General features: G+C 40.9%; 1 protein-coding gene across 6 annotated transcripts in view; it reads left to right on the plus strand.

The window, feature by feature from the left end:
• ZNF143 (zinc finger protein 143) overlaps positions 1 to 18,525 on the plus strand; it is a 55,333-nt gene extending 36,808 nt beyond the window's left edge. For all 6 annotated transcript variants that reach the window (XM_058688197.1, XM_058688198.1, XM_058688193.1 and 3 more), the window contains 6 exons: positions 782 to 961; positions 4,060 to 4,287; positions 7,717 to 7,865; positions 10,731 to 10,892; positions 16,151 to 16,297; positions 17,519 to 18,525. In XM_058688197.1, coding sequence (XP_058544180.1) covers positions 782 to 961; positions 4,060 to 4,287; positions 7,717 to 7,865; positions 10,731 to 10,892; positions 16,151 to 16,297; positions 17,519 to 17,602 — 950 coding nt within the window. In that variant the 3' untranslated portion in view covers positions 17,603 to 18,525. The remainder of the gene's footprint in view (positions 1 to 781; positions 962 to 4,059; positions 4,288 to 7,716; positions 7,866 to 10,730; positions 10,893 to 16,150; positions 16,298 to 17,518) is intronic.
• Positions 18,526 to 25,621: the final 7,096 nt, after the last annotated feature.

Consider the following 25,621-nt stretch of genomic DNA (forward strand, 5'->3'; position numbering starts at 1 on the left):
TTCTGAGGTTGTATAAAGCAGGTATGAAGAAAAGAAATATAATTGGCAGGATAGACTTTTTCATAAGCTTAGTTTATGAGAATAGTAATAGTAATATATTCAGCAAGTATATGTGATGCATATTATGTGCTAGACACTGGATTTTTAAAAAACATACATTTTTCTTTGAAGTATTACATAATAAATAAAATAGGAGATAAGCTTTTGGGGATTCTGGTGTTTTTCTAACATAATTCTTATTCCTAACTTTTTTTTTCTTTAAATTTTTTTTATGTTTATTTGTTTTTGACACGGAGAGAAACAGAGCATGAATGGGGGGAGGGGAAAAGAGAGAGGGAGACACAGAATCTGAAGGAGGATCCAGGCTCTGAGCTGTCAGCACAGAGCCCGAGACAGGGCTCGAACCCACAAACCGTGAGATCATGACCTGAGCCGAGTCGGACACTTAACCAACTGAGCCACCCAGGCACCCCTAACTCTGTTTTTCTTTTGTATTTCTTTATGATATTTCTTTCTCTGCTTTTCTCAGCTCATTTTTAATATGCCCATCTGGATGATTCCTTCTTGGAAAGTTGTGCAATGATACGTTTTGAATAATATTCAGATTCTCCTATATAAATTTAAGCTGGGAGTAGAAGATGCTATTCATAGGGGGAAAAAACCTGAAAGGGAAGTGCAGAAGGACTCTATGAGTATGATCCTAGGCAGAATTGAAGGATAAGACATTTCAATTTTCTATGTATTTTTGCACTATTTAATTTATTCCTTTTTGTATTTTCAGGAGAAAGGCCCTTTAAATGTCCCTTTGAAGGCTGCGGTCGGTCTTTTACAACATCAAATATCAGAAAAGTGCATATTAGGACACACACAGGAGAAAGACCTTATTATTGCACAGAACCAGGATGTGGGAGGGCATTTGCCAGTGCAACCAATTATAAAAATCATGTGAGGATACACACAGGTAACAGTTTTTGATTTCTTTGCCTTCCATCTTTCTTCCATAAACCCATTTCCAAGTAATTCCTTCCTTCTCTCCTTCCTACCACTTGGCATGGTGGGGAGGGATTAAGCAACTTAAAAAAACTTCACATTAGCATGTATACATTCATTTAGTCAGCAGACTGAGCATCTGTTGTGTGTTCCCCTGCCAGGCATCAGAGGTACAGAGACAGATAAGACATAGTCCAGAGCAGTAGAACTGGGGAGAGATGGCAGATAGTTAATTGCTACAGAGTGCAGTTTCTCCCATTGCGTGGACAAGATGTTATGGGAGTAGAGAGGGGGAGCAGCCGTCTCTGTGGGAATGGAGAAGTATTCGAGGAAGGCTTTCCCAGGGGAAATTGACTTTTAGACTGAGTCCATCACCATGTTTCCTACATTATTAAAGTGTTCTCTAAGAAAACGGAAAAGACTGTGAAAACTCAGAGGCCTGGAAAAGAAAATCATAGATTAGAAGAAAAATGATATTTTGCTACTATAATTTGTATTCCTTTTATGTCTTTAAGAGATTTGATTTTTACATGTTTGTGGTATAGAAGGAAAACAGAATTCCTGTCTGATACTTACTGTATCATTGTGTGTTACACACAGACATATACCCACTACTGAGTTCATTGACTGTTAAATAATTAGATAATTGGGTTTTTTTTAAGTTTATTTTTTTATTTTTGAGAGAGAGAGAGCACGAGTGAGGGAGAGACAGAGAGAATCCCAAACAAGCTACGCACTGTCAGCAAAGAGCCTGACAAAGGGCCCGAACCCACAAACCGTGAGATCATGACCTGAGCCAAAATCAAATCACTTAACCAACTGAGCCACCCAGGCACCCCTAGATAATTGGTATTTTATCTATATTATCTTAATATTATGTAAACATTCCTAGTAGATTATAACACAGGTGCTTAAGGGCCTTTTTATGACATTTGGGGAAATTGGCTGGGATTTTTAGATGGGCTGAGAAAACATTATTTTACCCATTTAAAGCAAATGGAATATAGACTCATTACCTGAAAGTTTGCTGTTCACCTGTTTAATGGGCAAATTAGATTCCAATAAGAGGGATGCTCACATTAAGTTTAGCTATACTGATCTTTGGGACATTTAAGAAGAGCAGTGCTTTTATTTTTAATTAATTTTTTTTTAATGTTTATTTTTGAGAGAGAGAGAGAGAGAGAGAGCATGCATACAAGAGCAGAGGAAGGGCAGAGAGTGAGGGGGACAGAGAATCTGAAACAGGCTCCATACTGACAGCAGAGAGCCCAGTGTGGGGCTTGAACTCATGAACTGTGCCAAAGTCTAATGCTTAACTGACTGGCTCCCCGAGCAGTGTTCTTAAATGTGGCTGCCTGTTGAATTCGCTTTCTAAAAATAGAATTCTCCATATTCTATCTGCACAGTTCTGACATAATTTTACTGGGATGAGGCCCAGGCATCAGTTTATATTTTTAAAAACCCAGGTCTTTCATATGTGTACATGATTGAGAATTGTTGAAGTAGAGAGGTGCAGTAGGCAGTTAGAAATATTGGTCTGACCCAAGAGGTAGAAAAGATTGACTAGTGATCATCAGGTAGATGATAATAGTAAATGCCCACATTATGCAGTAAGTGGAGTACAAAGATTCAGCCATGTAAAATTCAATCCACTCTTGCAAGGTTGGTTAGATGACCCAGTTGAGGCTATGCAGATAACCAGTAGGGAGCTCCAAAGTGCAATTCAAATCATTTACATCTTGACTGTGGTTTGGTGCCACCTAGTGGCGGTTTCTGCTCCAGCCTAAATATCAATGGGACTGGTTTTCTGTTGGAATTGCCTGCCCTTTCCGTGCCTGGGCTTGCCCTCAACACATGTCTCCCATGATCATCTACCAAGATAAGAACTTAACCTTGCCCTAGTTTGAGACTATAGACTGGGAAGAGGACAGGAAGCAATTTCCCATTACTTTATATTCAAGATTTATGTTACAGATTATATTAGTGTGAGATTTTTTTACTATTTGTGGGTGGTTTTACTGTGTTTAGAACCATACAAGAAAATGCAGTTATCCAAGGAAGGTATAAAATGAGAATAAAGTAAGACATGCACTTGTATGCACACATGTGTATGCACATTTTAGAAATTATATGAATATGTCCTTTTAGATTTACTGAAGTGTTCAGACTATGTCTAGTAGACTTTCTAGACCTTTTTTATTATCCTTATAAAACCCTTAGGGAAAGCTGCATTTGTTATAGTAATCATTGCATTTATTATTGTCATTTTTAATACAGCATTAATGTTACTGACTTGTCTAGTTATAGGTAACAATAAATTAGTTTTATCAAAGCTTAGAGTTACCCTGGGCAACATCTCTATCCTTACTTTTCTCATCCCTTGAAATGAAGGGAAGAGTGGTATTCGGGCATGAGATAAGACTTAGAATGTAGACAGCCTTTTGAACAAAGACAAAATCATAGTCTTTTTTTGTGTTCTGCCTCGTAACAGTATAGAAAGAGATTGGACAGTTCATTGGGGCACCTGGGTGCTCATTTGGTTAAGTGTCTGACTCTTGGTTTAGACTCCAGTCATGATCTCACAGTTCATGGATTCGATCCCAAGGTATGGCTCCATGCTGCTGGTGCAGAGCCTGCTTGGGTTCTCTCTCTCTCTCTCTCTCTCTCTCTCTCTCCTCCACTTGGACTCTCCACTTGGACTCTCCCAAAATAAATAGATAATAAAACTTAAAAGGGGGGGGGGGCGCCTGGGTGACTCAGTCAGTTGCGTCCGACTTTGGCTCAGATTCATGATCTCGTGGTTTGTGAGTTTGAGCCCCGCGTCAGGCTCTGTGCTGGCAGCTCAGAGCCTGGAGCCTGCTTCGGATTCTGTGTCTCCCTCTCTCTCTGCCCCTACCCCACTTGTGCTCTGTCTCTCTCTATCAAAAATAAATTGTAAAAAAAAAAGAGAGATTTGATAGACATCTATTTTTGCCATTAGAGGCTTTTTTTCCCCATGGGAGGAATGGATTGATTATGCCTTCATATATGTAAGAGTTGATTTTTGTGTGTATGTGTGTATGTTCTTAGGTGAAAAGCCATATGTTTGTACAGTCCCTGGATGTGACAAAAGGTTTACAGAATATTCCAGTTTGTACAAACATCATGTTGTTCACACTCATTCCAAACCATACAACTGTAATCACTGTGGGAAGACCTACAAGCAGATCTCCACACTGGCCATGCACAAACGGACGGCCCACAATGACACTGAGCCCATCGAGGAGGAGCAGGAAGCCTTCTTTGAGCCTCCCCCAGGTAAGTGTTCTTTCCAATAAATCTCTCTCTCTGGGAATCAACAGCTACCATAATTTATGATGCATAGCATTTTCTCAGATCATAAAGTTTCATTCAAATAATCACACAAATATATAATTTACAACTGTAATAAGTGGTAGCAAAAAGTGGTACTTGGTGCTGTGGGATGTATAAGAAGGGAAGTTAATCTAGCCTGGGAGGTTCTTTTTCTTTTTACCCCTGTTTAGTTCTCCTCTTGTTAAAGAAACAGAAAGATGGGAATAAAATGGATTTAGGATACCCAGCTTGAATTGCTATTTTTCTTCTGAGAAATGGCCAGGCTGTGGTGCCAGACCTCGGTCATGCTTACATACGTGATGAAGGGTTTTTTGCCTCTTGAATGTGGCTTCCGTTTGGCGAGAAAAGCTGTAATTATCCCTAAAGAAGCCCTGGAACCTTCCAACTTTGAGATCACATGTGTTTCAAGTGACAGTGGCCTGAGCTGCGGGAGCAGAGGACCCTGGCACACCTGGAGGCAGAGCAGGGCACGTGTTACCCACTGCCCCCCTGTTGTCTAGAGCAGTCTAGGCTTTGGTTTGAGTTGAAGTTGAGTGATGTGAGTTATTTTGCTGCTTAATAAAGTGACCCCTACATATAATTGGATGTGAATGCAAATAGTTGCAATACATCCCCTGCAAAAGCAGTGTGAGCCTTCTGGTATTTTTAAATTCAGTACAGGTTAGCTAGACACACTTCTTACATAGGTTAAAGTAACAGCTACTACGAGAGATCTAGAGAGTGGATAGGGGTTAATTAGGTGGAGACGCAGGGATTTTGCAGGGAGGGGAAATAAGGAGCAAAGGTAAGAGAACATTCTGAATAGAAGGAATGGCAAATACAAAAAGCCCTGAGGTTGGGGAGAGCAAAGTAAATTGGAGAGACTAAAAGAAGCCTGGCCAGTGTGGCACTTCTGCCTGGGAAGGCAGTATGAAATGAGGCTGGAGAGCAAGGTAGGGGCAGCTAGGCTGTTCAGGTGCCCTAAGGATGTTGATCTTAAGCATGAGAATGGCAGAGCACTCCCAAATAACTTTTAGTTGATTCATGTGCTATTCAGTACATTCATTTCATAAGAATAAACTCTTGGGGAAAAAATATTTTAGAGGATCACATTCTATGATATCACGTAAGTAACTTAGCATAGGTAAATAGGTAAACTAAGTGAGTAGGTTTTCTTAAAACAACACACACACCCAATAAAACAAAGCCTGGGCCATCCTACTATTTCACTGAGTACCTCCTAAACAAAGTAGACTTAAAAATTAAAAGAAATCATATTTTCTCCTTCTTATATCGAAGTGTTGGAGAGTAAGGGAAAGAACAGATCATTCACTCCCTGCTGAAATGATTCCCTGTAGTTCTAATTTGTTTTTTCAGATATCTGTCATGTGATGGTGAGAAAATAACAATTCCTTCAGTCCTGAATGCTATAGTACTTTCTAGCCAAAACACTGTAAGTGGGCATGGTTAGAAAACCCAACAACTGCTGAATCCTTGCAGTTAGAAAGTAGGCTTTTTTTTTTTTTTTAAATAGGCTGGACAAGCTTAGTTTTTGAAATTCTTCCTTTCTAAAGCTTCTTCAGTCTTTTCCTTTAGTGCTGATTTTTCAGATTGTCTGAATTTCTTGTATTTTAGAAAGTAGTCTGTAATATAATGATACAGATTTTATTTCAAAAATAATAAACAAAGATTATTTTTCCAAGAATAGGGATGGATTTGTACTCCTTTTCTCTCATACAATTCTCTAGGTATGGTAGCCCATTGGAATAATGGTATATAAATAGCTGTGAAACAGAACAAAAAGACATGAAATAATGACTGGAGATTTTACCATGATGACCATAGCCATAGGAGTGCATGCATCAGCCACTAACTTTTGAAAAGTAGTGTTAAATTAGCATAAGTCCTTCTTTGAAGGAAGAAAAAAACATATTTACCCTCCTTCTGGCTTCCTGGGAGGTGAAAAGTGATGAAAAAATAGATCAGCAGACTTCCTGGTTGCCAAGTATAGCACTAATGGACTGTTGAAATTGCTGTCTACTTGCTGGTTCTTCATGACCTAAGGAAGTGGATGGGTGCTCCTGTTCTGTCCCTTATTAAATGATTAACCTCTCCCCAGATAATGTGCCATTACATTGTCTTTACACAATGTGGTCATTGTGTACTGATGACTTGTGGTCAATCACTTGTGTTAAAGAGTAAGTAATTTAGTATTAGTAGGTTCTGTTTACACACCGTTCTGGTTTTGCGGCTAATGTTTATGAAGATTGTGTTATCATATTTAAAAGCTTCTTAAGTGACTGCAAGACCTTAGCATACTTGCCATGTTGGAAGGGTATTTGCCAGGCAGTCTTCCTGTTCAGTACTCCCCCTGCCCCCCAGCACACATGCACAGTATCACATAATTACTCCAATTAAGAATAAGAGTGGTCTCCCAAAATTAGAATATTTAAATTTGATGTGGAAAGGTTTGGTTTGGTCTGCTTTGATTTGGCTTGGCTTTACAAAAGTAAAGGTAGAGGAATTAAAAGGAGGTGCTAGAAGCCATATGATTTGGACTATAACATGTATACACTTTAATTTGTATAAATGTCTCTGTCATATTTACAGTATTCTCTGTTTTTGAAATGCAAATCAAAACTATGATGTGATTATCACCTCACACCTGTCAGAATGGCTAAAATCAACAACACAAGAAACAACAGGTGTTGGTGAAGATATGGAGGAAAAGGAATCCTTGTGCACTGTTGGTGGGAATGCAAACTGGTGCAGCCACTCTGAAAACAATATGGAGGTTCCTCAAAAAGTTAAAAATAGAGCTATTTTTAATCCAGCAATGACACTACTGGCTATTTACCTAAAGAATACAAAAACACTAATTCAGAGTGTTATACCAGCACACTGAAATATTATTCAGCCATAAAAAAGAATGAAATCTTGCCATGTGCAATGACATGGATGGAGCTAGAGAGTATTATGCTAAGTGAAATAAGTCAGAGAAAGAGAAATACCATACGATTTTACTCATATGTGAAATTTAAGAAACAAAACAAGCAAAGAGAAAGACAAATCAAGAAACAGGATCTTAACTCTGGAGACCAAACTGATGGTTACCAGAGGACAGGTGGATGGGGGATTACATAGGTGATAGAGATTAAGGAGTGCATTTGTCATGATGAGCACCAGATGATGTATGGAATTGTTGAGTCACTGTATTGTACACCTGAAACAAATACAACACTGTGTGTTAACTGGAATTAAAGTAAAAACTTGGGGAAAAAGTAAATATTCAAAGTGATAAAAAAAAAAAAAGAAAGAAAGAAAGAAAATATCCTCCGTTTTCTAAACAGCTTGCTTGGTTGGTCAAATAAATGATTCATTTGTTTTAAATAGGTCAAAATGAAGATGTTCTTAAAGGGTCCCAGATCACATATGTTACAGGTGTAGAAGGGGATGATGTTGTGTCTACACAAGTAGCCACAGTAACCCAGTCTGGGTTGAGTCAACAAGTTACACTCATATCCCAGGATGGGACTCAGCATGTAAGTATCCACCAAAAGCCAAACAAGTTAAATATTGTTTCTCTGAACATGGGCATGAAAGGCAGGTTGGGCCTTAATCGAGGAAAGCCTTGAATATCAGCTTGCAAGCAGTGCTAGATCTCCCGAAGGCTTTCTAGTAGTCTGCTGAAAGAGGCTACATACAGGAACATTAGGAGAGACAGCATGGTTGTGAGTCCAGCATTCCCATGGTGTTATTGGCATAGCTCAAAGGTGAGGTGGTAGAGGTCAGAACCACAGTGAAATGGAGGGCTTGAAAAGTAAAGGATCTGTGTGAAAATATAATTCAGAGAAAGGATAGGATTTAGTAGCTGATTAGATCCAGGAGGTGAGATTGAGAAACCAACAGAGCCTTGGCTGAGGGGTTGATCATTAAAAGATCCTGGGAAGTCAGTGATGGGCAAAACTTATAAAATTTCCAAAGTGTGTCTGTCTCCCTCCCTGGAGTCATGGAAGTTCACTTAACTTATCTCCCAGAATTCATAGAAAGGTATCTTGATTTCCCCAGGAAAAGCAGTATAATGGTTATTCTCTGAACGTTTCTAGATGCCACTAGCCTAAAATAATCCAGACTTGATTTTATTTTTAGGCTCCAACTAAGGTTGTCTTAGTACCTGGTAGAAATGAGCATATGGGGTTCTTTATCCTCGTATAACTGTCTTTTCCATGGAGAACTCTCTCCTTACTTGTCTCTCTCAGAGCTTACCTCCCATGATGAATCTGCCCTTTGTGTTGATAACTGTTACCATGCTGATGCTAACTAGGAAGCAGCACATATTCAGGATTGGAAAATTAAAAGTGCTTGTACCATCCCATTCATTCCCTTCCCCCTCACTTTTGATGGCACTAATTCCTCACCCTCACAGTATTCTTTGTCCACTGATTGCTGTGCAAGATTAAACATATTTACTAACCCGGTTTTAATTTAGCATCAATCCTAAGACTTTTTCTTGAATTAGATCATCACAGACAGAGGCCCTCTGGAAGTAATGTGATGTAACCTCCCTCCCTCCCTCCCTCCCAAGAGAATTCCTCTCTCCAGGAGCCCCCAAACAGATAAGGCAGTTTCAAAAGAAGCAGCCTGTTCCATTGTTGGGTAATTCTAATGTTTATCAGACTGGAACCTCCTGCTATGTCAGCCACTCCTGGTTCCTCTCTGACCACATAAAGTGAGCCTCATCCCCCTTCATGTGTTCCAGAGCAGCTATTTTCCTTATCCCGATGTATTTTCTCCAGATGTAACCTTCCCATTTCCTTCAGGGATTAGATTTCTCTTCCATTCCTTTAGTCAGTTAAATAGCAAACATTTATGGAATGTCTACCCAATGCCAGATACTTTGGTAGGCTGAATGTGGGGAATATAGGAAGGGGGGGGTATCATAGTCGAGGAGAGAGATATTTCTAAATGAACAATAACCTCTTATGATGGGTATGTAATTGAGGAATGTGTAAAGTGCAGTGGCAGCCTGGAGGAAGGAGTAAATGATTATTCCTGAAGGAATCTTGGAGACCCTTTTAGAGAATGGCCATTTAGTTGGATCTTTTTTTTTTTTTTTTAACATTTATTCATTTTTTCGAGACAGAGAGAGACCGAGCACGAGTGGGGGAGGGGCAGAGAGAGAGGGAGTCACAGAATCTGAAGCAGGCTCCAGGCTCTAAGCTGTGAGCACAGAGCCCAATGCAGGGCTTGAACTCACGGACAGCGAGATCATGACCTGAGCTGTAGTTGGATGCTTAACTGACTGAGCCACCCGGGTGCCCCCCATTTAGTTGGATCTTGAGGAGTTTTCATGCGTTTGGCAGGCAGAGTGAAGGGAAGGGAAAAGCCAGGAAAATAGAAGAGAATATGACACTCTGGGACTGCAAATGATTAGTTGTGGCTGGAATGCCAGATGCTGGTTTAGAAGTAGTGGAAGATGAGTCTACAGATGCTGTTAAAGGCCAGATTGCAAAAGGTCATGAATACCATGTAAAAAGTCTAAACTCTAGTGATGGGGGGCCCTGGGGATTTGAACAGGGAGCATAATGAAATTTGTTCTTTTAAAAAGGTGTCAAGGTAGAGGATGGCTTAAGAAAAGGTTAGACTGGATACCTAAAAAGAAGTTGTGTTATTGTGGAAAGTCAGACAAGGAAAAAGTAAGGGTGTAAATTGGCAGTAGAGATGGAGAGGAGGAAGTGCATTTAAGAAATAGCTTGGGGCGCCTGGGTGACTCAATCGGTTAAGCGTCCAACTCTTTTTTTTTTTTTAAGTTTATTTATTTATTTTGAGAGAGATAGCATGAGCACGGGAAGAGCAGAAAGAGAAGGAGACAGAGAATCCCAAGCAGGCTCCATGCAATTAGCACAAAGAGCCCCACACGGGGTTCGAATCCACGAAACCATGAGATCACGACCTGAGCCAAAATCAAGAGTCAGATGCTTAACCAACTGAGCCATCCAGGTGCCCCAGGCATCCAACTCTTGATCTCAGCTAGGTCTTGATCTCAGGGCCATGAGTTCAAGCCCTGTGTTAGGCTCTGAACTGGGCGTGAAGTCTACTTTAAATAAAGAAAGAAAGAATCAGTTTGGGGATACCTACTGGCTCAGTCAGTAGGACATGCAACCCCTGATCTCTTGATCTTGGGGTTATTAGTTGGAACCCCATGTTGGACATAAAGATGACTTAAAAATAAAATCTTTAAAAAATAAAAAGTTTTTCTGACGATCTCTTTCTAAAGAGTTTATTCCATTATAGAATTCTTATTTGCTCCACAGAGTAGACTTATTTAAGGACTAGGCCTAGTCCTTACTAAAAATTGCCAAATAGAACAAGAAACAGACTGATATGTAAAATGCATTGTGTTACAGGTCAACATATCTCAAGCTGACATGCAAGCCATTGGCAATACCATCACGATGGTAACGCAGGATGGCACACCTATCACGGTCCCAGCTCACGACGCAGTCATCTCCTCGGCAGGAACGCACTCTGTTGCTATGGTTACTGCTGAGGGCACAGAAGGGCAGCAGGTGATTGCTATTTTTTTATATTAATCAATACATATATCATTATCAAAACTATTTCATAGATATACAGGGTGGTGTGGTGTTAATCTCACACACTTTGGATTGAATTCCAGTTTTACGGCTTATTAGCCACATGACCTTCTGAGTCTGAGGTTTTCCTGCTCTGTAAAACAGGAGTGATTGTAGCATCTACACCATGAGGTTGATATAAGGATTGAATGAGATAATACGTACATAGTACTTAATATAAAGCCTAGGTATATATTAAGGGTTCATTAATGGTTCATAAAGTGTTCACCAGATACTTAGGAAAAATTCATCGGCAAAGTTTATTTAATATTTTGAATAATATAGTCACATAGTTCAAAAATCAAAAAGTATATACAGGTATGCAGTGAAAAGTCTCCCTCCTACCCCTGCCTCCATCAACCTCGTTCTTGCCTCCATAGAGATAATCCACTGTTATTAGTTTCTTGTGTAGTCTTCCAGCCATTCATTAGGCATATACAAATAAATAGAAACAGTCCTCTTCTCCACTTTTGTTTTTCTTATGGTAGTAAACTATACTGTTCTTCACCTTGGGTTTTTTTTTTTTAACTTAATGATACATCTAGAAAATGTTTCTATTTCATTATGTAGAGAGCTTCCTCATTCTTTTTTAAAGCTGTCTCATATTTTACTCTATGAACACCCTAATCGAAGTCTTGTGCTGTTTCAAACATGTAACTTTGTGTGCTCATGTGATTTTGCATATGGGTGAGTATGTCTGCCAGGTAAATCCTAGAGAGGAGTTGCTGGGTGAAAAGATACATGCATTTGTAATTGGGGTAAGTAGTGCCAAGCTTCCCTTCTAGTGTTGTACAGTCCACAGTACCACCAGCAGCATTCGAGAGCGCCTCTTCCCTTCTGTATAGTCAATACAGAGGTACCAAACTTTTGGATTTTTGCCAATCTCATGTATCTCTCTGTAGTTTTAGTTTTTCATTTCCCTTAAAATCCATGATATTAATACATTTTACATCTTCTTGTACTGTGCTGACAGCAATGTTGAGATTCACTGCAGGTACCTTACCATGTTCAATGAAAGAGTCTGTCAAAATTAGTAGCTCTCATTCATTTATAAATTCAATACCATCACAATCAAAATTCCAGAGGCTTTTTTGAAGATATTAAATAATCTCACTTTAAAATATACATGAAAATGGAAAGGACCTATGATAAACAAAACAAGAAAAAAGAACAAGGTTGAAAGAAAGTCTTCTATACCTTGAAATACAAAACTCAGAATCATAAAGATTCTAGAAGAGAAGTGAATACTTTTGCAAACTTGGCTAAAGATTTCCTAAAAATGCACTACCAAGGAAAGAAAAAAACATAAATTGAACTTCGTCAAAATTAACTCTGCTCACCAAAAGACACCATTAAGAAAAGCCTCAAACTGGGAAAAAGGTAAGATAAGCCTCTTAAGAAGAAGATAAGCCTCAAACTGAGAAAAACATTCACGCTATGTATATCTAACAGTGGAATTGAGAATAGGTAACAAACTTCTACAAATCAACAATACAAAGATGAATAATAGGCCATAAAAAATGAGCAAAATTAATTAAAAATGTATGTTTTGAGGCGGGTGGGTGCACAAGTGAGCAAGGGGCAGAGAGAGAATCCCAGGAGGTGCAGAGAGGGAGAGAGAGAGTGTGAGAGAGAGTGAAGTGGGGCTCACCCGAAGCGGGGCATGGGCTCCTGAGCTGTGAGATCATGACCTAAGCTAAAGTCAGATGCTTAATGACTGAGCCACCCAGGCACCCTAAATAAAAAAAATTTTAATGAGCAGATCATTTGACCACTCACTTGAACAGACCTCTCATAAAAGAAGACTCAAGAACGGCCAATGACACAAAAAAGTGCTCAAAATGACTAAAATAAAAAAGACTTGACCAACACTTGGTAAAGATATGAAGCAGCTAAAATATTTGTACATGCTAGTGGGAGTGTAAAATGATACAACCACTTTGGAGAACTGTTTGGTGGTTTCTTACACTCCACGACCCAGCAATTCCACTAGAATACATATTATACGATTTCACTTACATGAAATCCAAGAACAGACCAAACAAATCCATGGTGATAGAAATCAGAAAATGCTGCTTGACTGGGGGAAGGAAATTGATGGAATGGAATATGAAGGAACTGTTCTCTATTTTGTTTTAGGTGGTGGTTCCACAGATGTATCTAACTGTCAAAACTCAACAGAACACCTAAAGATTCATGCTTTTTTATTGTTTGCTAATTATACCCGATGCAAAAACAGAAACTAACTCGAAACCCAGCCACTAGCTTTCAGGCTGTCTTACGGAATGGTCCCAGTCATTTCCATGGCTCTAGGATTCCTGGATTGGGTGTATGACACAGCCTGGGTAAATACACCTTGTACCAGTTATAGTTGCAGGTCTGTAAGAATAGTGGCCCTAAACCAAGCATTCTTTTGTAGCTTATCTGTAGCCTGGGGACTAGGAAAATTTTAGGAGAGGCAGTTTTGAGGGCTGGAATGAAGGCAGGCAGCTTTCAGCAAGCAGGGATATCACAACAGGAGCGGGGGTTTCCCTTGAGGACCAGCTGCTGCCACATCTCCTTCTGCTGCAACTGTAGGCCATTGGGCAGCTGATGACTATCCACTTGGGGTGTCCAGACACCTCCTTTGAATTATCTGTAACCCTTAAATTACCTATTTCTTTACATGCACAGGAAGAAAGCAGGTGGTCTTTCCCTGCCTTTTTTTTTTTTTTTTTTTTTTTTTAATTAAGGTCATTGGATTTCTTAGCCTCAGTTTTCCAGGTGCCTTGAAAACCTAGTTCGCAGGTACAGACAGTATCTATTTTTTGTTAATTTTTTTTGTTAATTTCAGATTATAAAAGTAATATATATTCTTAATGTAATAGAATAAAGAGTCTAGAAGTAAACCATCAAATATATAGTCCATTAAATCTCAACAATTAAAATTTGACTAGTGGGAAAGGATGGTCTTTTAAACAAATGGTGCTGGTAAAAAAAATATCCACGTGAGAAGGAATGATGTTGGACCCTTACCTTATATCATATATAAAGATTAACTTTTTGGAAGAAAACATAGATGAAAATCTTCATGATATTGGATTGGGAAATTATTTCTTATGTATGACAGTTATTTCTTATGTATCACAGCAGAGGCAATGAAAGAAGAATAGATAAATTAAACTTGTTAAAAATTAAAAACTTTGTGCATTAAAGGCTACTACCAGGAGAGTGAAAAGACATTCTATATAATGAGAGAAAGTATTTGCAAATTATGTATCTGATAAGGATTAATACTTAGAATAAAGACTTCCTATAACTCAGCAACAAAAAAGCAAGCAATCCAATTTAAACATGAGCAAAGGACTTGAATAGACATTTCTCCAAGGAGTTTTACAGATGGCCAATTAGCATATGAAAAGATGCTCAACATCATTAGTTATATAAGGGAAACACAAATCAAAACCACAGTGAGATACCACTTCACCCCCATTAGTTTAGGCTGTTATCCAGAAAACAGTACCAAGTGTTGACGAAGATGCAGAGACATCTTGTGGATTGCTCATAGGAATGTAAAACGGTGCCAGTACTGTGGAAAACAGTATAGCAGTTCCTCAAAGAGTTGAACATAGTGAGCATCTGGCTGGCTCAGTTGGTACAGTATGCAACTCTTGATCTTGGGGTCATGAGTTCAAGCCCCACATTGGTCTTAGAGCCAACATAAAAAAAAAAAAAAAAGTTGACATAGAACTACATATGATCCACTAATACCACTTGCAGATATATTTCCAGAAGAATTAAAAATAGAGATGCAAACTAAAAATCAGCTATAATCTTTTGTTGTAAAATAACTAGTCTCAACATTTAGGACTACTTACTTCGTGTGTGTGTGTGTGTGTGTGTGTGTGTGTATACAGAATTAGGATTATAATTTTGTATGCTTGTCATCCATCTAACACTACATTCTGAGCACTTTCTCATACCAATTAAATGTTCTTGTAAAAGGATTCTTATCATTTGTAAAATAATCTATCAAATGGAACTCATTAACTCATTCCACAAACATAAATTGTTGTATAAGCCTTTGATTATCTTCATAGGAACAAACTCTAGCATGGAATTACTGGATTAATGATATAAAGTATTTTAAGCTGTTTGCTACATACTGCCAATTTTTCTTCCAAAAAGTTTTAACAATTGCACCATGGATCTAAAAGCTTTCTTGGTTCACTGTACTCTTCTTGCTAGCATTGAAGATTTTTAACATACTTGTGTAATTTACAAGCAGAAGTTGAATTCTGTTTTTATTTTCATTTGATCATTAACGAAGTTGAACATGTTTTTCAGATCGACTCACGATCTATGTTTTCTTAATTGAGGTAAAATTTACAGTGAAATGTACAAATTTTAAATTTACAATTCAGTGAGTTGTTACACATACACACACATATAACACCATCCCCAACATTTTCATCACCCCCAGAAAGTTCCCTTGTCATCCCTTCCAGTCAGTCCCTAGTCTTTTCAGTTTTCCTAGTTAAATGGAAATCTAATTTTAAGTCCTAACAGGTAGGGGTGCCTGGGTGGCTGAGTTGGTTAAGCGTCTGACTCCTGATTTCATCTCAGGTCACGATCCCAGGGTTGTGGGATTGACCCCCACCTTAGGCTCTGTGCTGAGCATGGAGCCTGTTTAAGATTCTCTCTCTCCCTCTACCCCTCTCTCCTGCTCATTCTCTCTCTATATAAAATTTTTAAAAAGTTTTTTTTAATTAAAAAAAATGCATCAGGTAAACAAGAGAAAATAGTATATATTATGTTTCACTGATCCCAACTCAGGAATAAATAGACATTTGAGATATGAATTACTCTACATGTGTAACATACCAAGCAGCCACTTAGGGTAGGAGATCCTAAGCATGGTCACGTCTGTCCTGGTTAATGAAGCCTGGTGTAGCAGACCTACCTGCCAAGTGTCCTCTACCCTGTTATGTCATTGGTTCACATAAGCTTAGATAAATGCCTTCTTTTTGAGCCTCAACTTCTTCAAACAAAAAAGAGTCTAAGATAATATAGAAGTTCTCTTCCAACTTTAGGCTTCTACAAGTCTGTGGTCAGAAGGGAGTTTTTCCTTTCAAATTTCAAGACAGTCCCTTGCATTAAATGGAGTTTAATGTATTTAATCATAGCTTTATTTTGTGTATTTTTTGTTTAAGGTCGCAATTGTGGCTCAGGACTTGGCAGCATTCCATACTGCCTCATCAGAAATGGGGCATCAACAGCACAGCCATCATTTAGTAACCACAGAAACCAGACCTCTGACCTTAGTGGCAACATCCAATGGCACCCAGATTGCAGTTCAGGTGAGTTCTGTAGCAGGTGTCCTTAGTCAACAGGAAGGAGAGCTACTTCCTAGCTCTCAACCTTGCACATTGTGCTTTATTCAGAACCTTTAGGGGAGGCTGGGGACAGACTAATCTGTGTCACTTAGCCACTAGAAGGAAATTGCTGTGTTTGAGGTGGTTTCAAAGAGACTGGCACTTTGTTCGCTATTATCTTTATATTTTTTAGGGGGATTTATAGTAAGAAAAACAAAGCTTCTGGTATACATCCCAGTATGTACCCAGCCAGCTATCTTTACTTTCAAAATAAGTCTAATTAGGCAGGATTCTGTAAAGCACTTGGAAATGAACCTAGTGTAAACGTAGACCCAAATTAGTCCTCTGAGAATCACTGCACAGCCCTATTTTATGTTGGGGGAACATCAGAAGACAGAAGAAACTATTCTTGGGGAAGTCACTGGATTCAGGCAGACAGTCTAGAATACAGATTACCTTTCCTTGGGAAGAGTTGTTTTTCATGTATTTACTTGGAAAAGAGAACACACTCAGGAAAATGCCAACCATTGTTTTTAATTTAGTTTATGGTATAGAAGCTAAAGACTCAGGAAGCTCTCTGAATACCTCCATTGGAAAAGATGAGCATCTTTTGTCCATTGCATGAGTGAAGGTTTATCAGAGTCCTAAAGGAAGAGGTGCCTGGTGGCTCAGTTGGTTAAGCATCTGACTCTTGATTTCGGCTCAGGTCATGGTCTCACAGTTTGTGAGTTCGAGCCCACATCGGGACTCTGGGCCGATGGTACGGAGCTTGTTTGGGACTCTCTCTCTCCCCTCTTCTCTGCCCCTCCCTTGCTGTCTCTCTCTCTCTCTCTCTCTCTCTCTCAAAATAAATATATAAGCTTAAAAGATATAAGCTTAAATAACATAAGCTTAAAAGAAAATCCTAAAGAAAGATGGAGCACCTGGCTGACTCAGTAGGTAAAGCATGCAATTCTCAGTCTCAGGGTCATGAGGTTCAAGCTGCAGGTTGGGCACGGAGCCTACTTAAACAAAACAAAACTGCAAAATCCTAAAGTAAGAAACTACATTATTCTCCTGCAAGAATTTTTTGTGTGCTCTTAATGATTGGATCAGCAGTCGTATCTTAACGAGTCCAGGTGTCAGAATTACAGAGATTTTACTTCGGGCATATACTGTTTCTTCGGTATTATCTTGACTGTGGCTTTGTGTCTGTTCCTGTTTCAGCTTGGAGAACAGCCATCTCTGGAAGAAGCCATCAGAATAGCATCTAGGATCCAACAAGGAGAAACACCAGGGTTGGATGATTAATCCTCAGAACAGTGGAGCATCGCAGCAGGAGGAGCCTTTCATCTTCGGGCAGCAGACACCCAGGAACCCGGGCCCAGGAAAATTAGAATTTTTCCATTCCTGAAATACTGTACACGTTTTTATGCAAGAGTGGAGAACATTTTATTCTTGACACTTTTGTGTATATAACCCTTGGAATAGATTCCCAAACTGATTCATTGTGTACAAGGATGTATGAAATTAGGGCAATACAGTAAATTTTCATGTTACTCTTTTATCAGTTCACAAACTCCTAGAGTCCACATGCAAGATCAGCAAAGTCTTATGGAGTCTTATGATGGATTTTTAACTTACTGTGACAAATAAAATAAAGGCTGTATCTAAAATGTTAAAGGTTCTATACTTCAAACAATCAATTCCAGAAGCCATCATGGATAATAAAGGATGTAAAGCCTTCAAATATTTCCCCAAGTTAATAGAGTGTCTGCAGTTTTTGTTCTACTGTATACGTGTCTGGTTTTTTTTTTTGTACCTCACGGTTTGAAAACTATTCATTATAGTTTTCCATCCCTGTTAAAATACCAACTCTTCAAGCTGAAATGCTAATTATATTGAATTGGATCCATTACATTGGATTATGTATAAAATGAGAAAGTTTGGTTATTTAAAATTAAAAAGTTAAATCCAGTGCTTTGGTTTTGTTAAAGATTTTACTTAGCGTTCAGTTTTTTTTGTTACTGTTTTTTAAAAATAATGAACTATCAAAGTTTGACCATAGGCTGGAGCCCGGGATAGTAGTACTGTAATTGGACATGGCTTTCCTCTGAAAATTAGGTTAGTGGGTCCGTGTAAATTATTTATTTTTGCTTATGTACTTTTGTTTTAAAGCTTATTTACCCTAAAGTTTATTATTAATTTTGAATACAGCAATTTTTAAAATGTTACCTTCATATTTGTTTTATTAACGTGGTATGGGTGTGGGAGAGAGTGTGGTAGAAAAGAGCACAAATGCCATCAGTTATAACCCAACACACATATATTGAGAGTATATTGTTTATCAAGCACAGAATAAGTATTTTTTCATACATTGTTATGCTCTTCTAACAATTTTGTGAGATATACGGGATTTATTATCCCCATTATCCCCATTTATACAAGGAGAAACAGAGGGTCCAAAGAAGTTGTGTCTCCACCCAGGCCCTCTGACTGTGAAGAGGCAAGGCAAAGACTTGAGAACCCAGGCTTTTTTTTTTTTTTTTTTTTTTTTTTTTTTTTGCTTATTTTGAGAGAGAAAGAGTGCCCACACGCATGAGTGGGGGAGGAGCAGAGAGGGACAAAGAATCCCAAGCAGGCTCCCCACTGTCAGCATGGAGCCCAATGCAGGGCTCGAACTCATGACACTGGGAGATCACGACCTGAGCCGAAAGCAAGAGTCGGATGTTCAACCAACTGAGCCACCCAGTTACCCCAGAGAACCCAGACAGTCTGACCCCCATGTCCAGTGTGCTTTCACCACACCACAACTGCCTTCTCAGATGATGCTTGCGGCAAAGATTATCAAGATGAGCTCTGGTATTTTCTGATTGCCCAATGACCAGAGCACTCGAAAAACCATGTCTAATGTCAGAAATTTAGCTTAGGGTCCACCAAGTTCCAAAAAAGAAAGGAGGGGGAGGCTTACCCTGCAGTAATCACTCCTTCACCGTGTTCACTGTGCTTTGTTTGCCAGAGAGCTGAAATGCCGCTCTCATGTTTCATTTCAAGCTTTATGGTAAAAAGGGAAAAAATGTACTGTTGTATTTAATACAAATGTTATCTTTGATGAGGTTCTTTGAAGTCTTGCTAAAAAAGGGTCATGACTTACTTATCTGAAATGGGAAACCCTTCAGGGTTGGGCAGGCGACTGGTTGCTTTCCCTTCAAAGCTCTTCACAGATATTTAACATTAGAAAGGGTCTTAGTCACACACAGATCCGGTCTTCTCTCTTGCCTGAGACCTTAAAGCACACAAAGAACTCACAGCTAAGGCCTGCTAAGGCTCAGAAAGGGGCTGGTATGGGGAGGCAGAGGAAGAAGAGGATCTGCAAAGTCAAAGGGTGGTGCTCTGGCCTCCCAGCCCCAGTCCTGGCTGCTGACGGGGCTCCTCTGCCGGGCCCAGCTAGGCCTGCTGTGCTTCCCAGGACCAAGCCCACGCTATCAGCCTCCCCGGGCCCCTTACTGCCTGTGCTCAGATTCCAGGCTTTCTCCCTCACCCCAGCTCCTTTGCCAGCTAGACTGGACAGGGCTGAGCTGGACTCTGCTGGCAGGCCTGTTTATCCCTCAGCTCCAAAGAAAATGCCTTCCTACCGGCACCAGAGAAAAGGGCAGAGGGACGCTGCTGGTTTGTCCCCTACCTGCCTTCCTGGGGATGGGTGGTGGCACATTTCCCCCAAGGGAAGACTCCAGCTGATGTGCAGACAGTTGCTAGTTAAGCTGGTGCAGGGTTTCTTCAGAGTGTAGGATGCATAAAGGAGCCCTCCAAAGTTGGAAAGTCCCCAAAGACCCTTGATGAAACACAAGTACTTTACAAATGGAGCCTGTTGGAGCGTAACTGCAATGGGATCCAGGCAGTTGCTCAAGGCAAAACTGAGTCCAAGAAAACCCCTCACTCTCCCAGATACAACTTGAGGCCACTACAGAGAAAAAGAACATTGCCTACAGTCTGCAGTCATTAAGAATTTAGGAAATAGAGTAAGAGAAGAACTTGGCTTCCTCAACTCTCCAAAGGTGGCAGCTGCCCCAAAGGCCGGACAGCTCTCTGTGCCCCTCCACCTCGGGGTGGTCATTTGGGTGATATCCCATGCTGCCTTTCCTGCACGGCAGCTCCAGGACTAGGTAAGTAATATCGGGAAACCATGCATTCAGCACTAAAATGGACTGGACTCCGAGGAATTTGTGTTCCAGTGTTTCCTAGCTCACATAAGACTGTAGACCAGTTGGGGTACGTGCGTGGCTCAGTTGGTTACGCATCCAACTTCGGCTCAGGTCATGATCTCACAGTTCATGAGTTCGGGCCCCACATCAGGCTCTGTGCTGACAGCTCGGAACCTGGAGCCTGCTTCGGATTCTGTGTCTCCTTCTCTCTCTGCTCTTCCCCCAGTCACGCTCTCTCTCTCAAAAATAAATAAATATAAAAAGATATATATATAAAAGACTATAGACCAGTCAACTATCAGTAGATCCCAACAGTAAGAAAGCAGAGGGCAAAAAGGAAAGGGGCACAGCTGGAGTCTGTTGCCAAGGAAGGAAAGGGAGCATGTGGGAAGTGCAAAAAGGCTGCCTCAGCCCCTTCCACTTAAGCACTCTCTATACTTAGGTTTCCTCAGAGATCTTATGAAGAATACTCCAGCCAAATACCCTCTTCTCTTTTGACTAAGGAACAAGGCTGCCTCATGGACTTGTGACCAGTACAGTTGACCAGACTCTGCACTTGGGATTTAATGCACTGTGGTTGCAGTCTTGGAATTCTTTTTTTTTTTTTTAATTTTGTTTTTACCGTTTACTTATTTTTGAGACAGAGAGACAGAGCGTGAATGGGGGAGGGGCAGAGAGAGAGGGAGACACAGAATCTGAAGCAGGCTCCAGGCTCTGAGCTGTTAGCACAAAGCCTGACATGGGGCTTGAACCCACACACCATGAGATCATGACCCGAGCCAAAGTCAGACGCTTAATCGACTGAGCCATCCAGGCGCCCCTGCAATCTTGGAATTCTTAATAGTTTTATCTTTGTGCGTTCTTTCTTTTTTAGGTTTATTTATTTTTGAGAGAGAGAGAGAGAGAGAGAATGCAAGCAGGGGAGGGGCAGAGAGGGAGACAGAGGAACGGAACGAAAGAGGGCTCTGGGCTGACAGCAGTGAGCCCATTATGGGGCTTGAACTCACAAACCTCGAGACCATAACCCGAGCTGAAGTCAGTTGCCTAACCTAACCGACTGAGCCACACAGGTGCCCCTGAATGTGTGTTCTGCAGGTGAAGTCTCATGGAGCAATGGGACACAGTCTCACCTGCAGCCTCTGTGGATGGGTTCTCTGTCACTCCCTTACCTGACCTGGTCTCTCCCTCAACTTGCAATTGCCCTCTGCTTTCAACAGGTCAGTGTCAGGCACATGCCCCTGTGGAGTCAGGCGTGGTGGCGGCCATCCTCACTCCAGGCAGGCAGCAGCACAGAGCTGAGGTGGGCAGCTGACGTTAGCCAAGTCCTGACAGGGATGAGGCCTCGTGCACATCCTGTACTGAGTGTGTCCCAGTTCTGAATTTTGAAGATCCCTGGGAGTAGCCTGTTTCTCATGGGCTGGAGGAGTAGGCCTGTGGGAAGGGAGACCTGATAGCTGTCAGGCCCAGACCGGCACCACCTCAGGCACCTGTGAAGTCCCATGACCCAGAGGACTCTTTCTATAGGCTCTGCGCCTGGGGGTCCTCACTTCCTCCTTCCACCTTTCCTGAGCCTGGCTGGTGTTTGATCCTTCTAGCCAGCTTGAGGTGCCCTCTAGGAGGAGCCACAAAATTTGAATCATGTAATTTTACCGAATTGCCACGGACCCAACCATCCACACTGTCCCAGAAGGCAGGCCTGTGAATGTCTGTGTAGGGAAGGAGTGGTATCGATTTCCCAGTAGCTTCCTTCTGCCTGATAATTGGCAGCTTCAGTTCATTCCATCAGAGTTCAGGGGCCAGTTACCAAAACCTTTTGCCGAGGGACCACTGGCCACCCGGATTGTTCCTACTGACATGAATGACCAGAACCTGGAGGAGCCATCCAGATACATTGACATCAGTAAATGCCATTATTTAGTGGATTTGGACACGATGAGAGAAACACCCCGGGAGCCAAAATACTCATCGAATAGAGAAGAATGGATCAGCTTGGCCTACAGACCATTCCTTGATGCTTCTAGATCTTCAAAGTTGCTGCGGGCATTCTATGTCCCCTTCCTGTCAGATCAGTATACAGCGTATGCAAACTACACCATCCTCAAACCCCGGAAAGCAAAGCAAATCAGGAAGAAAAGTGGAGGTTAGCAACACGCCTGTGACCCCAAAGGACGACCATCCTGTTAACTAGTGATTGCACTGACAGGACACCCTCCACATCATCATTTGTAACGTTTGTAATAAAGGCTGTCTGACACAGGAAAAAAAAAAAAAAAAAAAAAATGCCAGTTTTAAATAAAAATATCATAGTGTTGAACTTGTATTTGAAATCAAATACATTTTTGATGTATTTCAAATACAAGTTCAACACTATGATATTTTTATTTAAAACTGGCATTACAGGGGCATCTGGGTGGTTCAGCCGTTAAGGGTCTGACTTTGGCTCAGGTCATGATCTCATGGTTCGTGAGTTCGAGCCCCACATGGGGCTCTCCGCTGTCAGCACAGACTATCTTCCTCTCTCTCTGCCCCTGCCCCCCCCCTCTCTCCCTCTCAAAAACAAACAAAATAAAGCAAAACAAAACAAAACCAAACCCTGGCATTGCATAATATAAACATGAAAGGTAAAATTCATGCTAAAAATTTAAGATTAATTTTTCTTTACCTAGAATGATGCTAGATAGCAAATAAAAAACACCATCACAAGTCAAGAGAGAGAGACCTCAAAATAAGGAAAAAGCTCATGCATTCCTTCAGGGGGGCGGTGGTTGTAAAATACATATAACATAAAATTTACCATTTCAACCATTTTTGAGTGTGCAGTTCAGTGTTATTACGCACATCCACATCATTGTGCAAACATCCCCACCATCCATCACCAGAACTTTCTCATCTTCCCAAACTGAAACAAGAACTCCCACCTTCCCCCCACCCCCAGCCCCCAGCAACCACCCTTCTACTTTCACTTTCTATGAATTTGACTATTCTCAGTATGTCATATAAGTGGCATCACTATTTGTCTTTTTGTGTCTGGCTTTATACATACCTTTAACAGAACTTTTTTCCTATTTTTTGACCAAGAGGCTCACATTTTCTTTTTGCACTGAGTCCCACAGATTATGTAGCCTGCCCTACTGGGGAAAGCTCTTCCATCAACCCTTCTCTTTTCACTGTCACACAAGAGGTATGACTTGTGTTTTGGAAATATATTATCTGTTTCTCCTTTTAGAGTATGGGCTCCGTTAGTATAACCTGGAACTTCGGCTCCCCCATAACTCCTGGAGGCCTTGCAGAGCAGTGGGTGACCTGTAGCTGCTCCCTCCAGCTCTACACTCACCTGGCTTGAGAGGCACAGAGAACCCTCCAGTCCCCAAGCAGGGGTTTCATTTTGCTTCATTAGATACAACCCTGCCTAACAAAGCGTTGTGAAAAACAGCTCTAACCTGGGTTACAGACTCAGTCCCCGTGGCAGCCAGACAATTCTATGGAGAAAGCAGGGGTAAAATCTCTGCTGTGGCAAGGAGGTTGTCTTATCTTTTTAAATAGGAAAGTTTTGCTCCAAGCCAGTGGCAGGCTTTAAGCGATAAGCGTCCTGAGAGCAGCTCTTAACATTCACCAGATCTTTTACCCAGATAAACTGATCAAGCAAGCAGCCTCTCAGCTGTCTTAGGGCTTTCCTAACATCCAGAAATTGCTTAATGTTCTTTTCAACAGAAAATCAGGAACAGTAGAAAAGTGGACCATTTTTTTTTTTTTAATGCAAAAATGATCTTCGCTATTGTGAAGCTGGCTTTGCTATTGTGGATATTTCAGAGTCAAAAAGAAAGCAACTAGTTAATGAATAAGCCTTGAAGTCAGTCTCCAGCAGGAGGTGCTATGTAGGTCCAGGGAGCAATCCACAACTATACACTACTTGCTTCACCACCTCCTTCTGACTCAACCAGCTGTGCCTGGGCTGGAGGTAGAGGGCGAGGTGCTCTTTTCTCTACCTGGGAGGAAATTATTTCATGCTGGGAGAAAACAGGGTGAGTGATGGGAAGAGAAGGACCCTGACTGCCTCCCTCAGGTCGCTGGGATGGTACTGAGAAGGACATGCCCACATCAGACCTGGGAGACGAGTTTTATCTCCTTGCCCAATCTGACAGCCACTTTTGGCTTTATAATCATATTGACCAAATAAATTTTTTTTCATTTTTTTAATGTTTATTTTTGAGAGAGAGAGAGACAGAGACAGAGACAGAGCATGAGTTGGGGAGGAGCAGAGAAAGAGGGAGACACAGAACCCAAAGCAGGCTCCAGGCTCTGAACTATCAGCACAGAGCCTGACAAGAGGCTCAAACTCACGAACGGCGAAATCATGACCTGAGCTAAGTCATACACTTAACCGACTGAGACATTAAGGTACCCCATATATTAAAAAGTTGATTTATTATTGGTAAGGATATAGGGAAATAGGTTTAAAGTGCACATGTCCTTTGACCCAACAATTCTACTCCTAATAATGTACCCTAAGGATATATTCACGTGTGGAGAAGTGATGTCAAGTGATGTCAAGAATACTTGAAGCAACATTGCTCATAATAGCAAAAGTTTCAAAACAGCTTAATGGAGGACCACTTAGATAAATTATGGGAGAGTCTTGTATCAGGCTCCTCCAAGCCTCAGCACCGAGCGGGAGGCTTCTGAGTGGGGTGCTCTGGGAGTTCCTGGGGTGGACTGGTCGTAAGATTTGGTAGGCTAAATAATGCCCCCTCATGTCCTAATCCCCAGAATCTGTGAGTGTTATTGTTTATGGCTAAAGGGACTTTGCATATGTGATTAAGGATCTTGAGATGGGGAGGCAGTCTTGGATTATCTGAGTGAACCCGATGTGGTCCTTATAAGAGGAATATGGGAAGAGACAGAGGAGAAAGTCCTGTGGTGACAGAAGCAGAGATTGGAGTGATGTGACTCAAAGATGGAGAAAGAGGCCATAAGCCATGGAATACAGGTGGCTACTAGAAGCTGAAAAAGGCAAGGAAAATGGATTTTTTCCCTCAGAACTTCCAAAAGGAACTAGCCCTGATGTACCGTGACTTTAACCCTGGCAGCTAATTTCTGACTTCTGACCTCCAGAAACATGATAGAATAA

Source organism: Neofelis nebulosa, chromosome 10 (genome assembly GCF_028018385.1).
Source record: "Neofelis nebulosa isolate mNeoNeb1 chromosome 10, mNeoNeb1.pri, whole genome shotgun sequence".
Lineage (NCBI taxonomy): Eukaryota > Metazoa > Chordata > Mammalia > Carnivora > Felidae > Neofelis > Neofelis nebulosa.